This window comes from Poecilia latipinna, unplaced genomic scaffold, assembly GCF_001443285.1.
Source record: "Poecilia latipinna isolate Pla-1442-1.1 unplaced genomic scaffold, P_latipinna-1.0 Scaffold3821, whole genome shotgun sequence".
Classification (NCBI taxonomy): domain Eukaryota; kingdom Metazoa; phylum Chordata; class Actinopteri; order Cyprinodontiformes; family Poeciliidae; genus Poecilia; species Poecilia latipinna.
In genome coordinates this window covers 1-15,761 of record NW_015116437.1, presented here as the reverse complement: position 1 = coordinate 15,761, position 15,761 = coordinate 1, and the positions used below count along the sequence as shown (strand labels likewise).

General features: G+C 41.7%; 1 protein-coding gene across 1 annotated transcript in view; it reads left to right on the top strand.

Annotated features, from left to right (window-relative positions):
* The window catches only part of LOC106941717 (nuclear receptor coactivator 2-like), a 34,319-nt gene extending 18,795 nt beyond the window's left edge, over positions 1 to 15,524 (top strand). Inside the window, exons 4-9 of the mRNA XM_015024814.1 lie at positions 5,416 to 5,519; positions 10,478 to 10,655; positions 11,941 to 12,123; positions 13,574 to 13,675; positions 14,657 to 14,797; positions 15,294 to 15,524. Coding sequence (XP_014880300.1) covers positions 5,416 to 5,519; positions 10,478 to 10,655; positions 11,941 to 12,123; positions 13,574 to 13,675; positions 14,657 to 14,797; positions 15,294 to 15,508 — 923 coding nt within the window. The 3' untranslated portion in view covers positions 15,509 to 15,524. The remainder of the gene's footprint in view (positions 1 to 5,415; positions 5,520 to 10,477; positions 10,656 to 11,940; positions 12,124 to 13,573; positions 13,676 to 14,656; positions 14,798 to 15,293) is intronic.
* Positions 15,525 to 15,761: the final 237 nt, after the last annotated feature.

Genomic DNA, 15,761 nt, shown 5'->3' with positions numbered 1-15,761 from the left:
CAAGGTCCCAGTGACAATCTGGGCCTGCCCTCTCCATTCTAAAAAAACCAAAAAAAAAAAAAAAAAAAAAAAACATGATAAAAAAATGAAATGATAAAAGTGAAAGCTTGTTCAGGGCTATATCGAACATTTTGAATTTACAGCTCGTAGCAAGAAAACATGTTGCTAGACGATTAAGTAAGGTTGTTGCAAAGCTAAAATGTTCTCCTGTTGTAAATTTAGAGACTAGCTTGGTCTTTGCTTTTGAGGAAGGGTGCCAGAATATCTTATTTAAAAAAATAAAAACTTGGCCTTTTTAAGATGCACAAATCAAACCTGTTGATAATGTCACTGTATTTTATTTGACTCGTACGTCTGCTATGTAAAAGTGACTAAAGCAAAACAAAAATCCTATTCCACATCAAGCCTGCTTCATTCACACGGAGCAAAGCAAACGAAGGGCTGGCTCATCCTCTTCCTCTCTGTCCTCTACAGGCCGGTGGTCAGGCAGGGGAATCTTTTTATAGCTGCTTATAGATGCCGAACGTTGTGCTTTGAAGGAATGCCTTAGGTTCTTTTAACTGCACTTCATTTCTCACTCTATGGAAGGGTTGTGTCAGATGTCAGTGATGCATCTTTTCCTGTGAAAAGTGCAGTTAAATTCAAAAGTCTCTCTCTTTTTTTTTATTTATTTTTTTCTTGACAAAGGTTTGCAAAAAGCTTTAAATTCTTTTTTGGTCCAATAGTGTAATCGTTGTGTGTGAAAATTCTAGAAAAAAATTAAAAATCAACCGCTTAATTCAGCTGCATAAGTTTAGTAGGGAGATTACCATCCATATGTTTTTGCATCCCTCTTATTAAGTAAGAGAACCTGAATCATTTGTGTTGCATACTTGCCTTTATAATTTTATAAGGATGTCTTTCTGTTTCCTGTGGATATTAATGTGGTAGAGCACAGGCCCATTTCTTCTAGTCACACTTCAACATGGGAAAGGCAAGAAAATATGGAAGGCAGATGTGTTATATATTTATCAAGGTGAGAAAATGGGTGCAATAAAAGCGCTACCTGCTTGAATCTACATACATCTATAGTCAGACGTGGCGAGCTTAAACGACATATTGTGAAAAAAATAGGATAGTTTTGGCGTGATCCTAAAACGTCCGACTTGTAAGAACCTTAATTTTAAGATTAAAGGTCTTAAATACACCCAGTGGTCATTTTAACTCTTGACATTTGTCCATTGCTTTCTTGTACCATTTTGAGAAATCTGTTAGTGTGATTTATTTGTTTAATCACTTGAACAACCAAGGTATTATTACACCAGCTTCTTTTTATTTTTTTAAATGATATTCTATTTTAAGACGCACCTGTAAGTAAAGTAAAATTTCTACCACACTGGAATAAAAAGTCTCAAGTTTAAAGATGCTTGCAGAAACTCTAAAATAAGCCGGATAAGGCCCCAAGTGTATCTTACCACCCAACACACATCATAAGGAGGGCGGAAAAGGAAGCAAAAGAAATTTCCAAGCTTATAATTAGAGAAGTACTTCAAGATTGGGCTGGTCAGGGGTCACTTAGTCTAAAGCAAGGCTTATCCGAAGGCGCTGTGGGGGAAAACATCTCCTGTTCCACCGTCGCTGGTCTGAATGTGCCATTTCCCAGACTCTACACTTACCTTCGCTAGAACCGTTTGCTTTGAGGCGAGACGAGGACTGAGCTTTCAGGCAACAAACACTGCATGTGGGTCTAGTGGGAAACGAAGGGCGAATATGTGGAAAAGCGTGTCATGCACACTGTTTAGTACAGTAGGGGATCTGTGATGCTGTGGGTCTCTTTCTCTTCCTGCTGAGATGTTGAGATAGAGATTTGTTGTGGAGGCAGCTTTAAGGGGTAAAGCAAAAATAATAACAATGATATGACCTCATGATCTTTCAAAGTTTAAGAAAAAATGTATTGACAGAATTTTTTAAAGTTTCTATATTTCACAACCGTCTTATACACAATTTCTTATTGCTTTTTTGTACTGTTTGCTTTCTAAACACCTATAACACCTATTTGAGTCGAGCTGAAGAGACGGTGGTATTAGAAGACCTAGTATGAAATTGTAGATCGCGCTCTAGTCTTGTTCTCAAAAACCAGGAAACGGTAGAAGACTGTGTGCTAAATGCTTTTCTGTTGACAGGGGTGCAAGTAAATGCGACACTAATGATGCTGTAAAAAATGAACATAGTGAGCCTGTTTTTAACTACTAAATAACTATACTCAAATTCAAGGTCTGAAGTTTCAAAGGTATCCAGTGTGATATTATGCTAATGGAGTAAATGATCCATTAATTCAGTTTGTGTGTGTGTGTGTGTGTAGTGGCATATATTTAAGGGAGCTTTTTTGCATGTTTATGTGCTTTGACGCTGTAGATTCAGCTACAAGTTTCTGAGGTTTGAGGATACGAGCCGCGTAAGGTCAACCAAAGAGGAAGTTTGGGGTTGCATCCAGCCACAATGTTATGAGCTCAAAGTAATAGTAGTAATTAGTAGATGAACCGGTTCCCTCTTCGGTGTAATGATTAACACTGAAAGGAATTTTCTCACCTGATTTCATGTAAGAAAAAAAATATATTCTTAGGTAAAATTTTAAAGCATCTTGTGACATTAGGTTGCAGATCAGTTGTAACTCAGACAGGTCAATCTCCTACCAAAAAATAATGAAAATGAAGGAAATCTTATTGTGACTGAATGAGTGGGGTCTTAAATAATAATTCTCCTCCTACCTTCGGCTGTACATTAAAACCCTGTTGTTTAAGCTGAGATAAATTATGTTCTCTTACTTTTTCTCTGCCTTGTTAGTCCATAACCGGATAAATACAGCAGTGTGGAAAAGGATATTCTCCCTTGAATATATCGTTTGCTTTTGTTTGTGACGCTTTACCTTTCTAATTCTCAATTTTTTTTCATGAAAGACAATCAGATTCGATACAAAATTCAAATGACAATGGCATTAACAGAAGAAAAAAAAAGTTCAACACTTATCCATAGTTGAAAAACTAATAAAACTAATAATAATGACGGGACTTTGCATTATCTGCTAATGAGCAACTTTGCACAATAAAAAAAAGCAGAGAGAAAAAGCACCACTGCTCTATAAATTCATGAGCTAGTAAAGCGTATATGGTGCCCTGTCTTGCCAGTTTATGATGTAGTTGTTAATACGTTACACAATCCTTTTAAGTGATCAATTGCTCCTGCTATCCGTGGCACAGTGCCACACTTCTGCAGAGAGACGGAGAGCCAGGGAAGGCGGCCATGACAGTGAGTGATGGGTCTGCACTCAGGGCAGCTGTGTTGGTCTGCAGGACCCCACTGGGCCTGGAGAGGTCCTGCTGATGCACGGATCATTAATGCTGGAAAAGATTAATACTTGTCTGTGGGCTGTTGCACAAACCCACAGCGCAGAGGGAAACCTGCATTCGTGTCAACTTTCACACATCCATACCCATAAAAAGGAAGAGCGTGATTCTGTTTGCTTCTCACCACAATCTTTTGTCACCATATGGTCAGCTCTCTCCTTGGCATGGTGCGCCCGTTAAATGTGCCCCCTCATCCACCCCTCCCCAACACCCCCCCGAACAGCCCACTCATATTCCGCCTCTCATCGTCTGCTTGGAAAGTAGGGCAGCCTACGCTATGAACATAAGGCCTCTCTGCATGTTTGTTAACCCAGTCACATGGGCAAAGACATAACTCCTTATTTTAGTTACCAAAGCTGAGAGGAATCTCTTAATTGTTCAAATTTAAATGAAATGTTTGGTGGTTTTTAAGGGTTTGGGTCTTGGAATTTTTATACGTTTCTATATCCGTGCCATTTTAAAATGTTAACAAATCCTCCAATTAGAAGTGTGATTTTTTTTTTTTTTTTTTTTTTAAACCTGGATTTTTGACCATTTAGTTCACATTTTTAACCAGCTATAATAACATCTCCTACTAGTGATTAGCCTGGCTAGCATTGCTGAAACAGCAGGGTTTCCTTAGAGAAAAGTTTCCTGAAATTTTCAGCTTGTGACTCGCAAGGTATGACTGAAAAAAGAAATTATACAAGCATTACTAGTGTGTCAATTAACCTGGTGCATTGGCGACAATATATTGTGTTTCTTTTAATATATACGTTTTGTTTTTTATTTGTTGTTGCATTAATTAGCATAGGTATGTTTTTAGCAGGCATACACTGTGTATCAGCACCAACGTCGATATTGGCCAATATTACTCTTTTTGTCCTGAACACAACTTGGGGAGGAAGCGTTAAATTGGAGAATATGCTTCCTTACCTCAACTCAGCTCCACCTAATATTCCCAGATCTGGTAGGCAGAGGTTGGAAACCAACTCTGTTCACCCTTCCCGTTATTTATTTACTTATGGTATTGCTCTCGCTCACTCCATCACAGCCTTCATAAAGAGTACGTCTACAGATATCATAGGGAAGTTTATTTAAAATTGATTCATGCATCCCCGTGTTTCATCTGACTTCATTTTAGACCGCCAGTGATGTTGAAAGCGTCGGTCGGTCGACCACGCTAAAAGTCCACCAGTTTTGGTCACCGTCCCATTTCTCTATGCATCTCTAAATTCTATTGAATTAGTTTTCTCCTAGTCACTGGTAAATTAGGGTTAGGGTTAGGGTTAGGGTTCAGCAACATATTAATATATTAATATGTTGCTGAACGTATTGTGCAAACACAGTATAATCTTGAAATCTGTTCTGTTGCAAGAAGATAATTTTTTTTTCTCTCATTTGATGAATTTCCTAAATTTGTTGGACGTATTTTGAAAAACTAACTTTTGAGCTTTAGATAGCTTAATCTAATTTCATATTATTATTATTGATAACATGATTAAGTTTGTTTGTGGTATTGGATAAGTAAAAATGTTCTGCCCTTCATGGGAACAATTTGTTCTCCTATTTTGTACATGACTTGTTTACACATTCTCCCTGTTCCATAATAGCCCCTTTTTTTTTCTTTTTTTTCTTTTTTTTTTGCACATGACGGGTGTGTCTGTCACCAGTGTGGCAGTCGTGCGCTCTGACACGCTCGTTTGCAGAAACGTTTCACTCCGTTTGCCACGGTGCGCTTGGGCTGGAGCCACGGCCGGCCGCATGTTTTCACAAAGGGACCGAATGTGTTTGCTTTGTTACCAGATGGATACTTGTTAAAATCCCTGTCAGCCAGTGACCTCTTTAAAGTATGTGGGTCGACTGCAGGGGGAAATGCAGAATCGTTTGCTCGTGCTTCTTCTCGGTGACCTCTAAGTTTTGTCTTTGTGGTGGTGTTGTGTTTTTGGGGTTTTTTTGTTGTTTTTTTTCCCTCCCTCTGCATTATGAACTTGTTGCTTTGGATCCCTGTATGTGGCTTTTAAGTTTGTCTTATTGATTTATCTGATCACAGAAAAGGCTGCAGCAGCAAACGAGGAGGAGGTGCAGAAGGCTGATGTCTCATCAACAGGCCAAAGTGTGATTGACAAAGACGCCTTGGGACCAATGATGCTGGAGGTGGGTGGATTGCGTTTGTATTTTTCATTCATCATGATGTCATTTGCAATGCCTTGCCATTTCCTTTTAATATTTTTGTCACATTACCTTTTAAACTTCCCAGTGTTTTTATTGAGATTATTTTTTTAATATTCATTACATATAAACTTTTGGTGCATGTCTCTCACACATTAAGAGATTAAAATGTGGACTTTATTCTTTGCGCAATAACTTAGATTGTACTTTTCTAGTCTTACAATCGATTATTAACTAGGCTATTTAAACACAGTAATAATCTCTAAAATAAACCAGTGTTTTTCAAGCCTATTCCTCAGAAATCCACTGTTCTTTATGGTTTAGGTATTTCTCAAATGACTGTATAGCCTCCACAGTAAGCTATAATATGCTGCAGAAGCCTGTTAATCACACATTTAAGTCAGGCTTGAGGCACAGCAGGAAAACCCCTACAACATGCAAGATGGGGGGTTCTGAGGATCAGTAATCCAAGTCATTCCATTGTAATTCATGTTGCATGTTTAGAGTTACTGTCCCACAAGAAGGAATACTTCCAAGCCAGCATTAAGTCTTTTGCAGCCCCTAAAAGCTTTTCCTACAGGGTTGTCCTGAGTTTAGCTGCATCCGTAGGTTAAGAAGTTCAGTCTTGATTTCCTGTTACTAGACCGTCTCCTTCCACACGTCTGTTGTGCCTCAAACGACAAAAAGTGATGTTCTTCTCGCCATCATTCCGTTATTGTCAGATTTATGGAGAGATTGACAAATAGTTGTCCTGTGATCAGATTCTCCCACCTGCAACTCCTCCACAATTACCACAGTCTTCTTGGCAGCTTCAAAAAAATAAATAAATAAATACATAAAGCTCTCCTTGCCCAACCTGTCAGTTTGTGAACGGCGTTGCCTTGTTTTACTCTTTCAACGTAAAGATGATGCGTCCGACCTAAACCCTCCTTAAAACTTCTCCAGGACTTTAACCCTGATGATCACGTCTCCACAGAACATCTGTATTCACACCGAGATCAAATTGCACTCAGGTTTCATCATACACTCCACTTAATAGTGTCACACTAAGTGAAATACTCCACCACAGGTCAACCCACCTCTTGAAATTATGATTGATGTCTACCGAAGAGCACCATTCACGGAGAACAATCGCAGCTGTGCCAGTAGTGATTATGTCAGAGTGTAGCTGTGTGAGGCTAAAGCTGCCAGCATCTTGTATCCGCCCCTGATTGGCTGTAAATCACCAAGCTGAGCAATGGCCCGGTTGTACAACGGAGAGCCTCAGAAGTGCTTACGTATAATGGGAAAGAAAGCAACAGCTCATCGAATGAATCAGTCCATTGAGTCCGTCCTCTCACCCATTTCCGCCCTCCCCGCCTCGCTCAGATCTCCCGCGCTCCGCCCCCCCCAGCTCTCCCACTTCTTCCCTCTTCTTTCGCCTCTAGATCCGTCCTGTCATGGAATATTTATAGCTCTCCTGGTCCAGCGTCACTGAATCGACACACTAACTCGCGGCTAAATATAGCCCAGCGCAGCCTGCGAGCTTTCCCATCTGTCAGCAGTCCCCAAAACACGGCGATAGGCCATTCACACCAGCTCCGCTCCGAGCCGCGATCCCTTCCGCGATCCTGGGCTCATTACAGGCCGTTCAGAGGAGAGAAAGGCCGGCAGCAGAAACGCACATCCCCACCTCCTCTCCTCCTCCCCCCACCCTGCCCCTCTGAGACTCTTTGCTCTCCAAACACAGAGGGATGGAGAGGAGTGTGGGGAAACATTGTGCTGCTCTTTTAACCTTCTGTGGACAGATTCATTACGTCACGTCACTGTTATGTATACGGTGCCCTAAAAAGCACTCGTATCTTCTTTTCCCGATTTTGTGTCACAACCACAAACTTCAATGCATTTTGCTGGGATTGCATGTGACTATTCAACACATGGAGTTGTGAAGTGGATTTTGTAATCCTTAGTCTGGTCTGTATGTTGATTAAGACACTCTGGGCAGATGAGAGCAACATTTTTTGCTTTTCTTCAAACCTGATGCTCATCTTTCTGGATAAACCAACCCAATGCAGGGAAGCATGATGGGGGAGGCATACTGTTGCAGGAATCTTTGATTTCTTAGAAGATACTAATATTTTTATTTTATTTTTTTTTCATGGGTTTGCAAATCAGTGGAATGAAATGTATACCAAAAGATTTTCTGCTGTATTTGTAGGGAAAGGTGGTTGTGCAAAGTATTAACTCAAGGGGTCCTGAGTACAAATGCACACCAAATTATTATTTTGTTTCATATTACTTTTAAATACTTTCATCACAGGTGTTAAATTTTGTTGTGGCTGAACTATATAATCTTGTTTATCCTATACTGTTTTTCCCCCTTCTTTTTTTTATTCATAATGACCTTAAATAGGTCTTAAAGTCTTAAATTTGAGTTGGTGAAAACTGCAGAAACTCTAAATTATTTGCTCCTTTTGTGTTGATCTTTCACATAAAATCCCAGTGAAGCATAAAATATTTGGTTCGGACATGACAAAAATCTCAACTTCCTACAAATACTTTGACATGGCTTTTGCTCTTTATTCTTGATGATGTCTATAACATTTTTTTTTTTTTCGGTCATTACCAAAAACTATTAATGTTACGTTGCAGCAAGTTATTGCAGCAGTTATTGTTCACAAGTAAATAGAGCTGGGAGCAGGAATTGTACAATTATTCCCAAAGTTGCCGTTTGGAACACATCGACTCGTATTGGCTCAGCCGTCTCTCCAGTGTATATTTAAGGAGGGCACTGTAAATTAAAAGTATTGGCTAACGGCGTTGAGCAACAGTGTCTGGAGGAGCATTAGAGTTGGCACGACGCAATGTTTATCCTGTCCAGTCCATGCTCTTTCCTCACACAGGATGGACTTGCACAACCACGTTGCATTTTGGAGCAGGCCCAGTTAATGCACTGATGGATGAGGTAGCTTTGAGTTTGTTTTTAGATTAGGAAGTGTCAGAGCAGGCGAGGGAGAACCTCCATCACGCTGTAATCTTGGATCAGATGGAAAGGGTTCGGCGAACCTTAACATTTTTTCCGTGGGGCTGTTGGTTTTGTAGCCGTTTTCAGGAACGACAATAAATGTCGCGCTGAAAAGTTTGACAGTTGTTCAGTTTAACCGTAGCGATCGATTAAGCACAGATGAAGAGCAGATGTCTTCGGTTCTATCGTGACACCGGCTTTACAAGCGCCAGTGTTCTGTTCCTGAAGGCTGTAGGTGATTTGATGGCCTAATTGACACCAGCTTGTGTGTAATGGCTGACCTGGGGCTGTGTTCTTTCAATTAAGTGCTGCTCCTCCTTCTTATACTTTAATCAGCCACATGGGTTTATTCTACTTTTATCAGCTTCACTGATGTTCAGCTTGTTTTTTTTTTTCTTTTTAGCTGGTACTAATTGTATGTACCAGTGGTTTTTCTGTAAGCATAGTGTAATAACATACAAATAACAGAGTTTAAACATAAGAGGGTTCAGCGTGTACTCCACTTTTAGGTCATGGGCCGTTACGGGTACGGTACAACGGAAAATGGCAGATAGTTCAAATGTTGCTTTCTGGTTTTTCTTAATAAAAATAAAGAAATCTCCCATATTAGGAAGGAGCCTCTTTAGTTAATTTTGCTAAACGGCTTAAAAGCTTTCTGCCACATTTTGCTCCTCTAAGGGCTAAATGTCAGACAATAACTAGCCGTGTATTTAGGACAAATTGGATAAAAGTTTCAATTGGTCCTTCATGCAAATTAAAAGGCATGATAAAACAAAGCAAAATTGCAAGTGCAAATTAAATTAGCTTAAATTAGAATAGTAAGTCACTCATCTTGTTTCAACATTTTGGTGGCAGGCGGAATGATGCTCGCTACAGTTGCTTCACTATATGAGGTTTTGTCTTTGCCGTACACCACTCTCCTGCCATTTCACCACAGACGCAAACGTCTTGGCAGGGCTAATTTCTAATCAAGCGGTTTGGTCTTAAACGGCCTTTGTGTCATTATTAGCTCCTTTTCTTGCATTAGTTTGGTGTGGAGAGCTTTTAAATAGAAGCTTGATCTATAATCTTTTGTGTGTTTTTAAATATGAATGAGAAATATTATATTTGGACTGTCTCAAGGCTGCTTTCTCGGGTCACTTAATGTATTTGTGTCTTTATGGATAAAAAAACAAAACAATCAGGCACACACCACGAAAATAAACTTAAACGGCTGCATGTCTGTAAAATGATAGATTCTGTTTTCATATTGGTCTATAAGGTATAGGCTTATCTTTTACAGTATTAACTATCTAGACCCCTTTGATCCCCCCCTTTAGGAGCTATGACCAGAATTAAATTAGAGGAAGCATCATTTAGTCTCTCTGCTCCTCTGCTCCAACCTGAAATGTCCCAGAATTTGTTGGCTTCTTTAAATCTGGATTTAAAAAAAAAATGGTTTTACTGCAACTTTTCCATAAAGGTCAAAAATTACTTTGTTCATTTTTGACATGTTTCAACTTTACTTTTAGAACTTTTTCAATGTGTTTCATTTTACATTGTACTATTTTTCTTTACACGTTTCCTTGGCAGAAAATAAATAGAGACATATTTATACCGGCTTCCCAGACTTCAGACAATATTTACATAGTATCTGCTGTTCTTTAATGCGTTCCATACTAAATGATAGAGATTAAAACCCGGTAGATCTGAAGAAAAACACAATTACTTGCATCAATAAATTAAAGTTGCAGCTTTCCCTTGTCTGAGAAAAGGGAGAGCATATTAATCGGTGATATTCCCCCTTTAGGCCACTTGCAGCAGGGTTATTAACATATTCTGATTAATGAGGGTGATTGCTGCACAAATAAAATCCTAATTATTCATGAATTGTGTTTTTTTTTTTTTTGTGAGGAGGAACTTTGTAAACAAACTCTAAACCGCCTCTTTGCCCCTCCAGGCCCTCGACGGCTTCTTCTTCGTGGTGAACATGGAGGGCAACATCGTGTTCGTGTCTGAGAACGTGACCCAGTACCTGCGCTACAACCAGGAGGAGCTGATGAACACCAGCGTGTACAGCGTGCTGCACGTCGGCGATCACGCCGAGTTCATCAAGAACCTGCTGCCTAAATCCCTCGGTTAGCCCTCGGCTTATTCTCCCTGCCAACGAATTCTGCCTCCGCTCCGTCTCCCTTGCGTCACCTGGTGCTTTTTATTAGCCATGTCGTTGTGATTTAAATGTTTACGGTGGTTTTTCAGTGCCTGAAAGCTGGCTTGTTAAAAAAAAAAAAATTGCAGTGTGCAAAGATCCTAAAGGTTCTTCTTTTTCTGTTTTGCTGATGCTCAGCCCAGACTTTTTCCTCTCACTCTTCTCCTCATCCTCCCTCGCTTTTCAGCTAATTAACTTCCTTTTTTGGCTTCTCTCTCCTGTCAGCAGCATAATGCTCTTCCTACATTCTCATTTCGTGCCCTTCCTTCCCCTTCTCTTCACTTTTTTTTTTATGTTTTTCTCTCGTTCTCTGCTGCACACCCCTATCGAGATCCTCTTTTCTTGTTCTCAATTTCCCATACTTTCTAGCCCACCCATTGAAGTTATGCTTTGTGCTTATTTAATGTAAACATTACAACTGTTTGTGCAATCCTCAGCTTAGCTCAGGAATTCCCTCCCCTCCATCATCTCGTTCCCTCAAATTAACCTGTACGGCTTCACTTCCCATAAGGTGAGCTTTGCCGCCACCGCATCGCGTCAGGAGCTCCGAGTCCTCCTCTGCTGGTGCTCTGGATTGAGGTCTGAGTTACCCAGCCATCTGGGTGGGAGAGCTGCGCAGAGCAGAGTACCCTGGAAATGATCACTGGGCTGTGGCCCAGTTACTGGGAGATTATCAATGCACTGAATGAGATCACAAACCAGATGGAGTGTGATGGGAGTTTGCTAGAAAGAAATGAGTTTGGCCTATACATGTCTTTTTTTTTATCTTGCTTGTCGTGCGTGCGTGTGTGTATGCGTGCGTTGTGTGTTTCTGAGTGAGTTATTTCGTGCCTGTGTAAGTGTTGGACAGGAGAAGAAAGATGGGCAGTGATGTTTTGGGAGGACGTGCATATGGAGGCCTGGCTGTGATGCACTGCTGTGGATGGATGGCTCAGGGTTCCAACTGCTCATTAAAACTGATCTCTACCCAGCAACAGCTCTCCTCTTTTTTTCGCACTTCCTCTGCCTTCATTCTCCCTGCGTTGCTCTCATTATGTCTTCCACTTGCAGCGCGCTCGCCTCCTCTTGGCTCGCTCTTTGCATACTTCGTGTTTCACCGTTCACTTTCAGTCGCAGGGAAAAGTGTCCCCCCCCACCACCACCCTCACCCTCTCACAGACTATAAAAGTCTCCTTTGCCTCACCTCTCTTCCTCTCTCTCTCTCTCTCCGGCAGTCAATGGCGTCCCGTGGTCCAGCGAGGGTCCGAGGAGGAACAGCCACACGTTCAACTGCCGAATGCTGGTGAACCCGCACAGCGAGAACCAGGACGAGTCGCACGATCCCCAGCAGCAGAAATATGAGACCATGCAGTGTTTTGCAGTGTCAGAACCCAAGTCCATCAAGGAGGAAGGAGACGGTATGGAAGTGGGGAGGGAAGTGGGGAAGAGATGGATAGGAGGATCAGTTGACACTAAAGTAGTGACCTTATAAAACAACCTTGGACAAAATGTTTTTTTTATTTTTTTTTTTTTATTAATTTAGCGTAACATTTTTGACATATCTGCATATTTCTTACTTGTTTGGAAGTTGCCATAAATAGAAAAAGTAGCTATGGCTACTTTTTTTTTTTTTCTACATTTGTAACAGAGCACGATGCATACTTAGCAAATTCGTAACAACTTATGAAGCCTGATGCAGATGTGCTCAAAGCAAATAACGATGCAGCAGCACAACCGAACAGTGAACACATTCAAACTCCAGCGTTGGATTGGATTGTGGTTTCAAACTCGATGCCTAATTTAGTTTCGATTTTCTTCTGACTGCTTAAATTCCGACCTTTGAAAACTGAAAGGACACAGATTTGTGTCCATCACCTAGAAATCGGTGTACGGCAACAGAGGACACATCTTTGGAAAAAAAAAACCCCGTCTTCTCTGTCTACGTTGACTTTACTAGATCGGGCCCCTTTGTTTCTACTGCATTAGACGAGCGTTCTTTACATGACCTCCAACCAGAAACGCTTTCATTAGCCTAGAGCTATGAACCACCCGACATAAAAGGCTAATGTTGCCAGCTGTTTTCCGGCTAACATGAGAACATCGCTGGCTGAAGGTGTGTGAATGATTTGGGGCATTTGAGCACCACAGCACGATCGGCGGTTACAGTTAGAGGAATTCGCCACAGACGGAAACAGAAAGAAGGGAAATGGGGGGGGGGGGGGGAATTAATAGCGATTAAGATCTTTGATGGCCAGACCTCCCATGAGGTTCTATACACGTGTGTGTGTGTGATAGCCTGTGGCACACATCTCTGCGAGGAACATGAGGGATTGTGGATATTATTGGCTCACAAAAAAGTTGGACCGCAGACTTTTTGGGGTCACCCAAGCAGTCGAATTGGCGAAGTCATTTTTTATTTTTACGTTCGCCAAAGAAGACTGTCATTACTGAGCCGTGTTGGGGCAGGAGGAGGCGCGATGAGTGCGTGACGGCGCTTTAGCCGGGACCAGACGGAGGTGCGGACGCAAACACTTATCAAGTCACTCAGACTCCTCCGAAAGGTCACACTACATCATTTCCCTCGCCAGCAATAGCTGCTCCTCGCTAAAGGAGCGGAGCCCTGATCCCCACGCTCATTAATAACTGTATTAATTATGCTGCCTGGGAATAACATGCATTTCATTATCACTCCCTCCCTCTGTCTCTATCCTTTACGCCCCCCTTGTCCTCCCCTCTCACTCCCTCTTCGTCTCTCATGTTTTATCCTCGTCCTCTTTGTTCCATCCTCCACCTTGTCCTTTGTTCCTGACGTTTATTCGCTCTCTTCTTCTTCGTTTTTTTTTTTTTTTTTTTTTTTTTTTTTCTCAGACTTCCAGTCGTGCCTGATCTGCGTGGCTCGGAGGGTGCCCACGAAGGAAAGGCCCATGCTTCCCACGCATGAGAGCTTCACCACTCGCCAGGACCTGCAAGGTACAGGGAATCAGACGGACGGCAGCTACAAACTGACGCATGGAGATCGGAGATCTTAATGTGCATCCGATTTAATACTTGTTTAGGTTGAGTAAAACAAACGAAAAATAAAATAAAATAAAAAATAGACTGCCTTTGTGTTGAAAGAAATTTCAAACTCTCCACAAATCGGCAGACATCGCTGCTAAGTATTTAAGCATCATACAAAAGACCCCCGTTAGGATTGGACTAGCTGGCTGCAGCCACCCTTCTTGTCTGCACTGTGGGAGGTGAAAAGAAAAACTGTTGCATACACGCACGCAGCTGTGCGCGCGTCTCCTGGCCTCTGATGTACTAATGCCGTTTGTGTGGTATGCACACCCACAACCACATCACAAAAAACAACACACACCTTCATGGTTAGTCAGCGACATATAGTAATTTCCTGTAGTTTCCCGCCCAGGCTTCCGTAGGTGCGCATGAATGGCAGCCTCTACTTACCGAGCTGTCCGTTAGCGCCACACAGAGCGCGACAATCACCTTCATTTGTGGCGTTTAGGACACGTAGTTTGAAACCCCCCCCTTAGAATTAAGCAAAACACCACGTAAGCTGCCAGTCTGCCTCTGTAGTTCCTTTTTTTTTTTGACGCCTTGGTGATTGTTAGATGTGATGTATTGCTGTAAATGGCTCCTGTTATTGCTACTGTGACAAGCTGGTCCATGTAGCTGTCAGTCAAGCAGGAGAGAGTTTGTCAGCCCTTAAGCGGTCTGCTGCTTCCATTTCAAATGGCACATACTTGAGGGACAAGTGTCGCACCGCTGCGAGCGATTGCCTGTGTCGACACAAATATCCTGGACGTACTTGTTAAACCAGGTGGCAAAACGGTGACTTTTATTCGACCTGAAATCCTCGTTGAAACTTAGCAGCCAGTTTGGGTCGCGAGGCAGAAGTTTACAATTCCGTACACCTGCAGCTACCGTAACGTCCTCCTTTGCGACTAGGTAAGATTACGTCGCTGGACACGAGTCTACTGCGAGCGTCCATGAAGCCAGGCTGGGAGGATCTAGTACGGCGCTGCATCCAGAGGTTCCACCTGCAGAACGACGGGGAGATATCCTTTGCCAAGAGACACCAGCAAGAAGGTTATTATTTTACACATCTTCACAGTTGGTTGCAGGAATAAGTCATTAAATTCAATGTAAATAGTCGGATGGAGGCTTTTCCAACCAGTATAACTGACCTTGAACTGTATTCTAAAGGTGAATGGGCAGAAATGTATCTGGACAAGTAAAGCTGAAAGGCAAACGGTGAAATGGTTAAACCTGTAACTTCAACGGTACACTGCTTCCATGTTTGTTTGTCATATCAGGTCATAATAAAGGACTTTGAAGTTTGTTTTAGATGTTTCGAAGAGGGGAAAGAAGTTCAAGGCTCTGGAGGGAAACAAAAGGCTTTAAATATTAAATATTTGAATGAATTGCAACAAAAAGCAGCCAACCATGAACTTCAGTCCTTGGATGATCCATCAATCTACTCTAACACTGGAACCAGCAGGAACACATGTGTTTTATCTTATTCCAAAAAATAAAATAAAAAATTATTGTGTGCTTGCTGACGTGAAGCCTGCTGTGTCTACAGTTCTCCGCCACGGTCAAGCGTTCAGTCCAATCTACCGGTTCTCCCTCTCTGATGGAACCATCGTTTCTGCCCACACCAAGAGCAAACTGGTGCGCTCATCTGCCACTAACGAACCCCAGCTCTACATGTCCCTGCACCTCCTACAGAGGTACGTCTCCGTATCTACACATCTGTCAGAAAGAAAACTAATCTTAGAATTTGCTGAAGAGTTTTAGCCTGTTGATGCTCCACACAACTGCTTATGCACTGAATTTCCACCTCCAGGGCCAAATCCGTGACTGAAATGTGACATGAAGAGATAATAACGGCCATTTTAACGTGTTTATGCTTTCATGCAATTCTTTAAAGTGTTGGACGTTTCAAGCGAGCTTCAAGGTTTTGGCAATTTTAATGTCTTTCATTTGATTTCCCGTAAAGCACTTTGGATCGCCGTTTTTATGAATGGGCAATATCTCCATCTATTGAGGA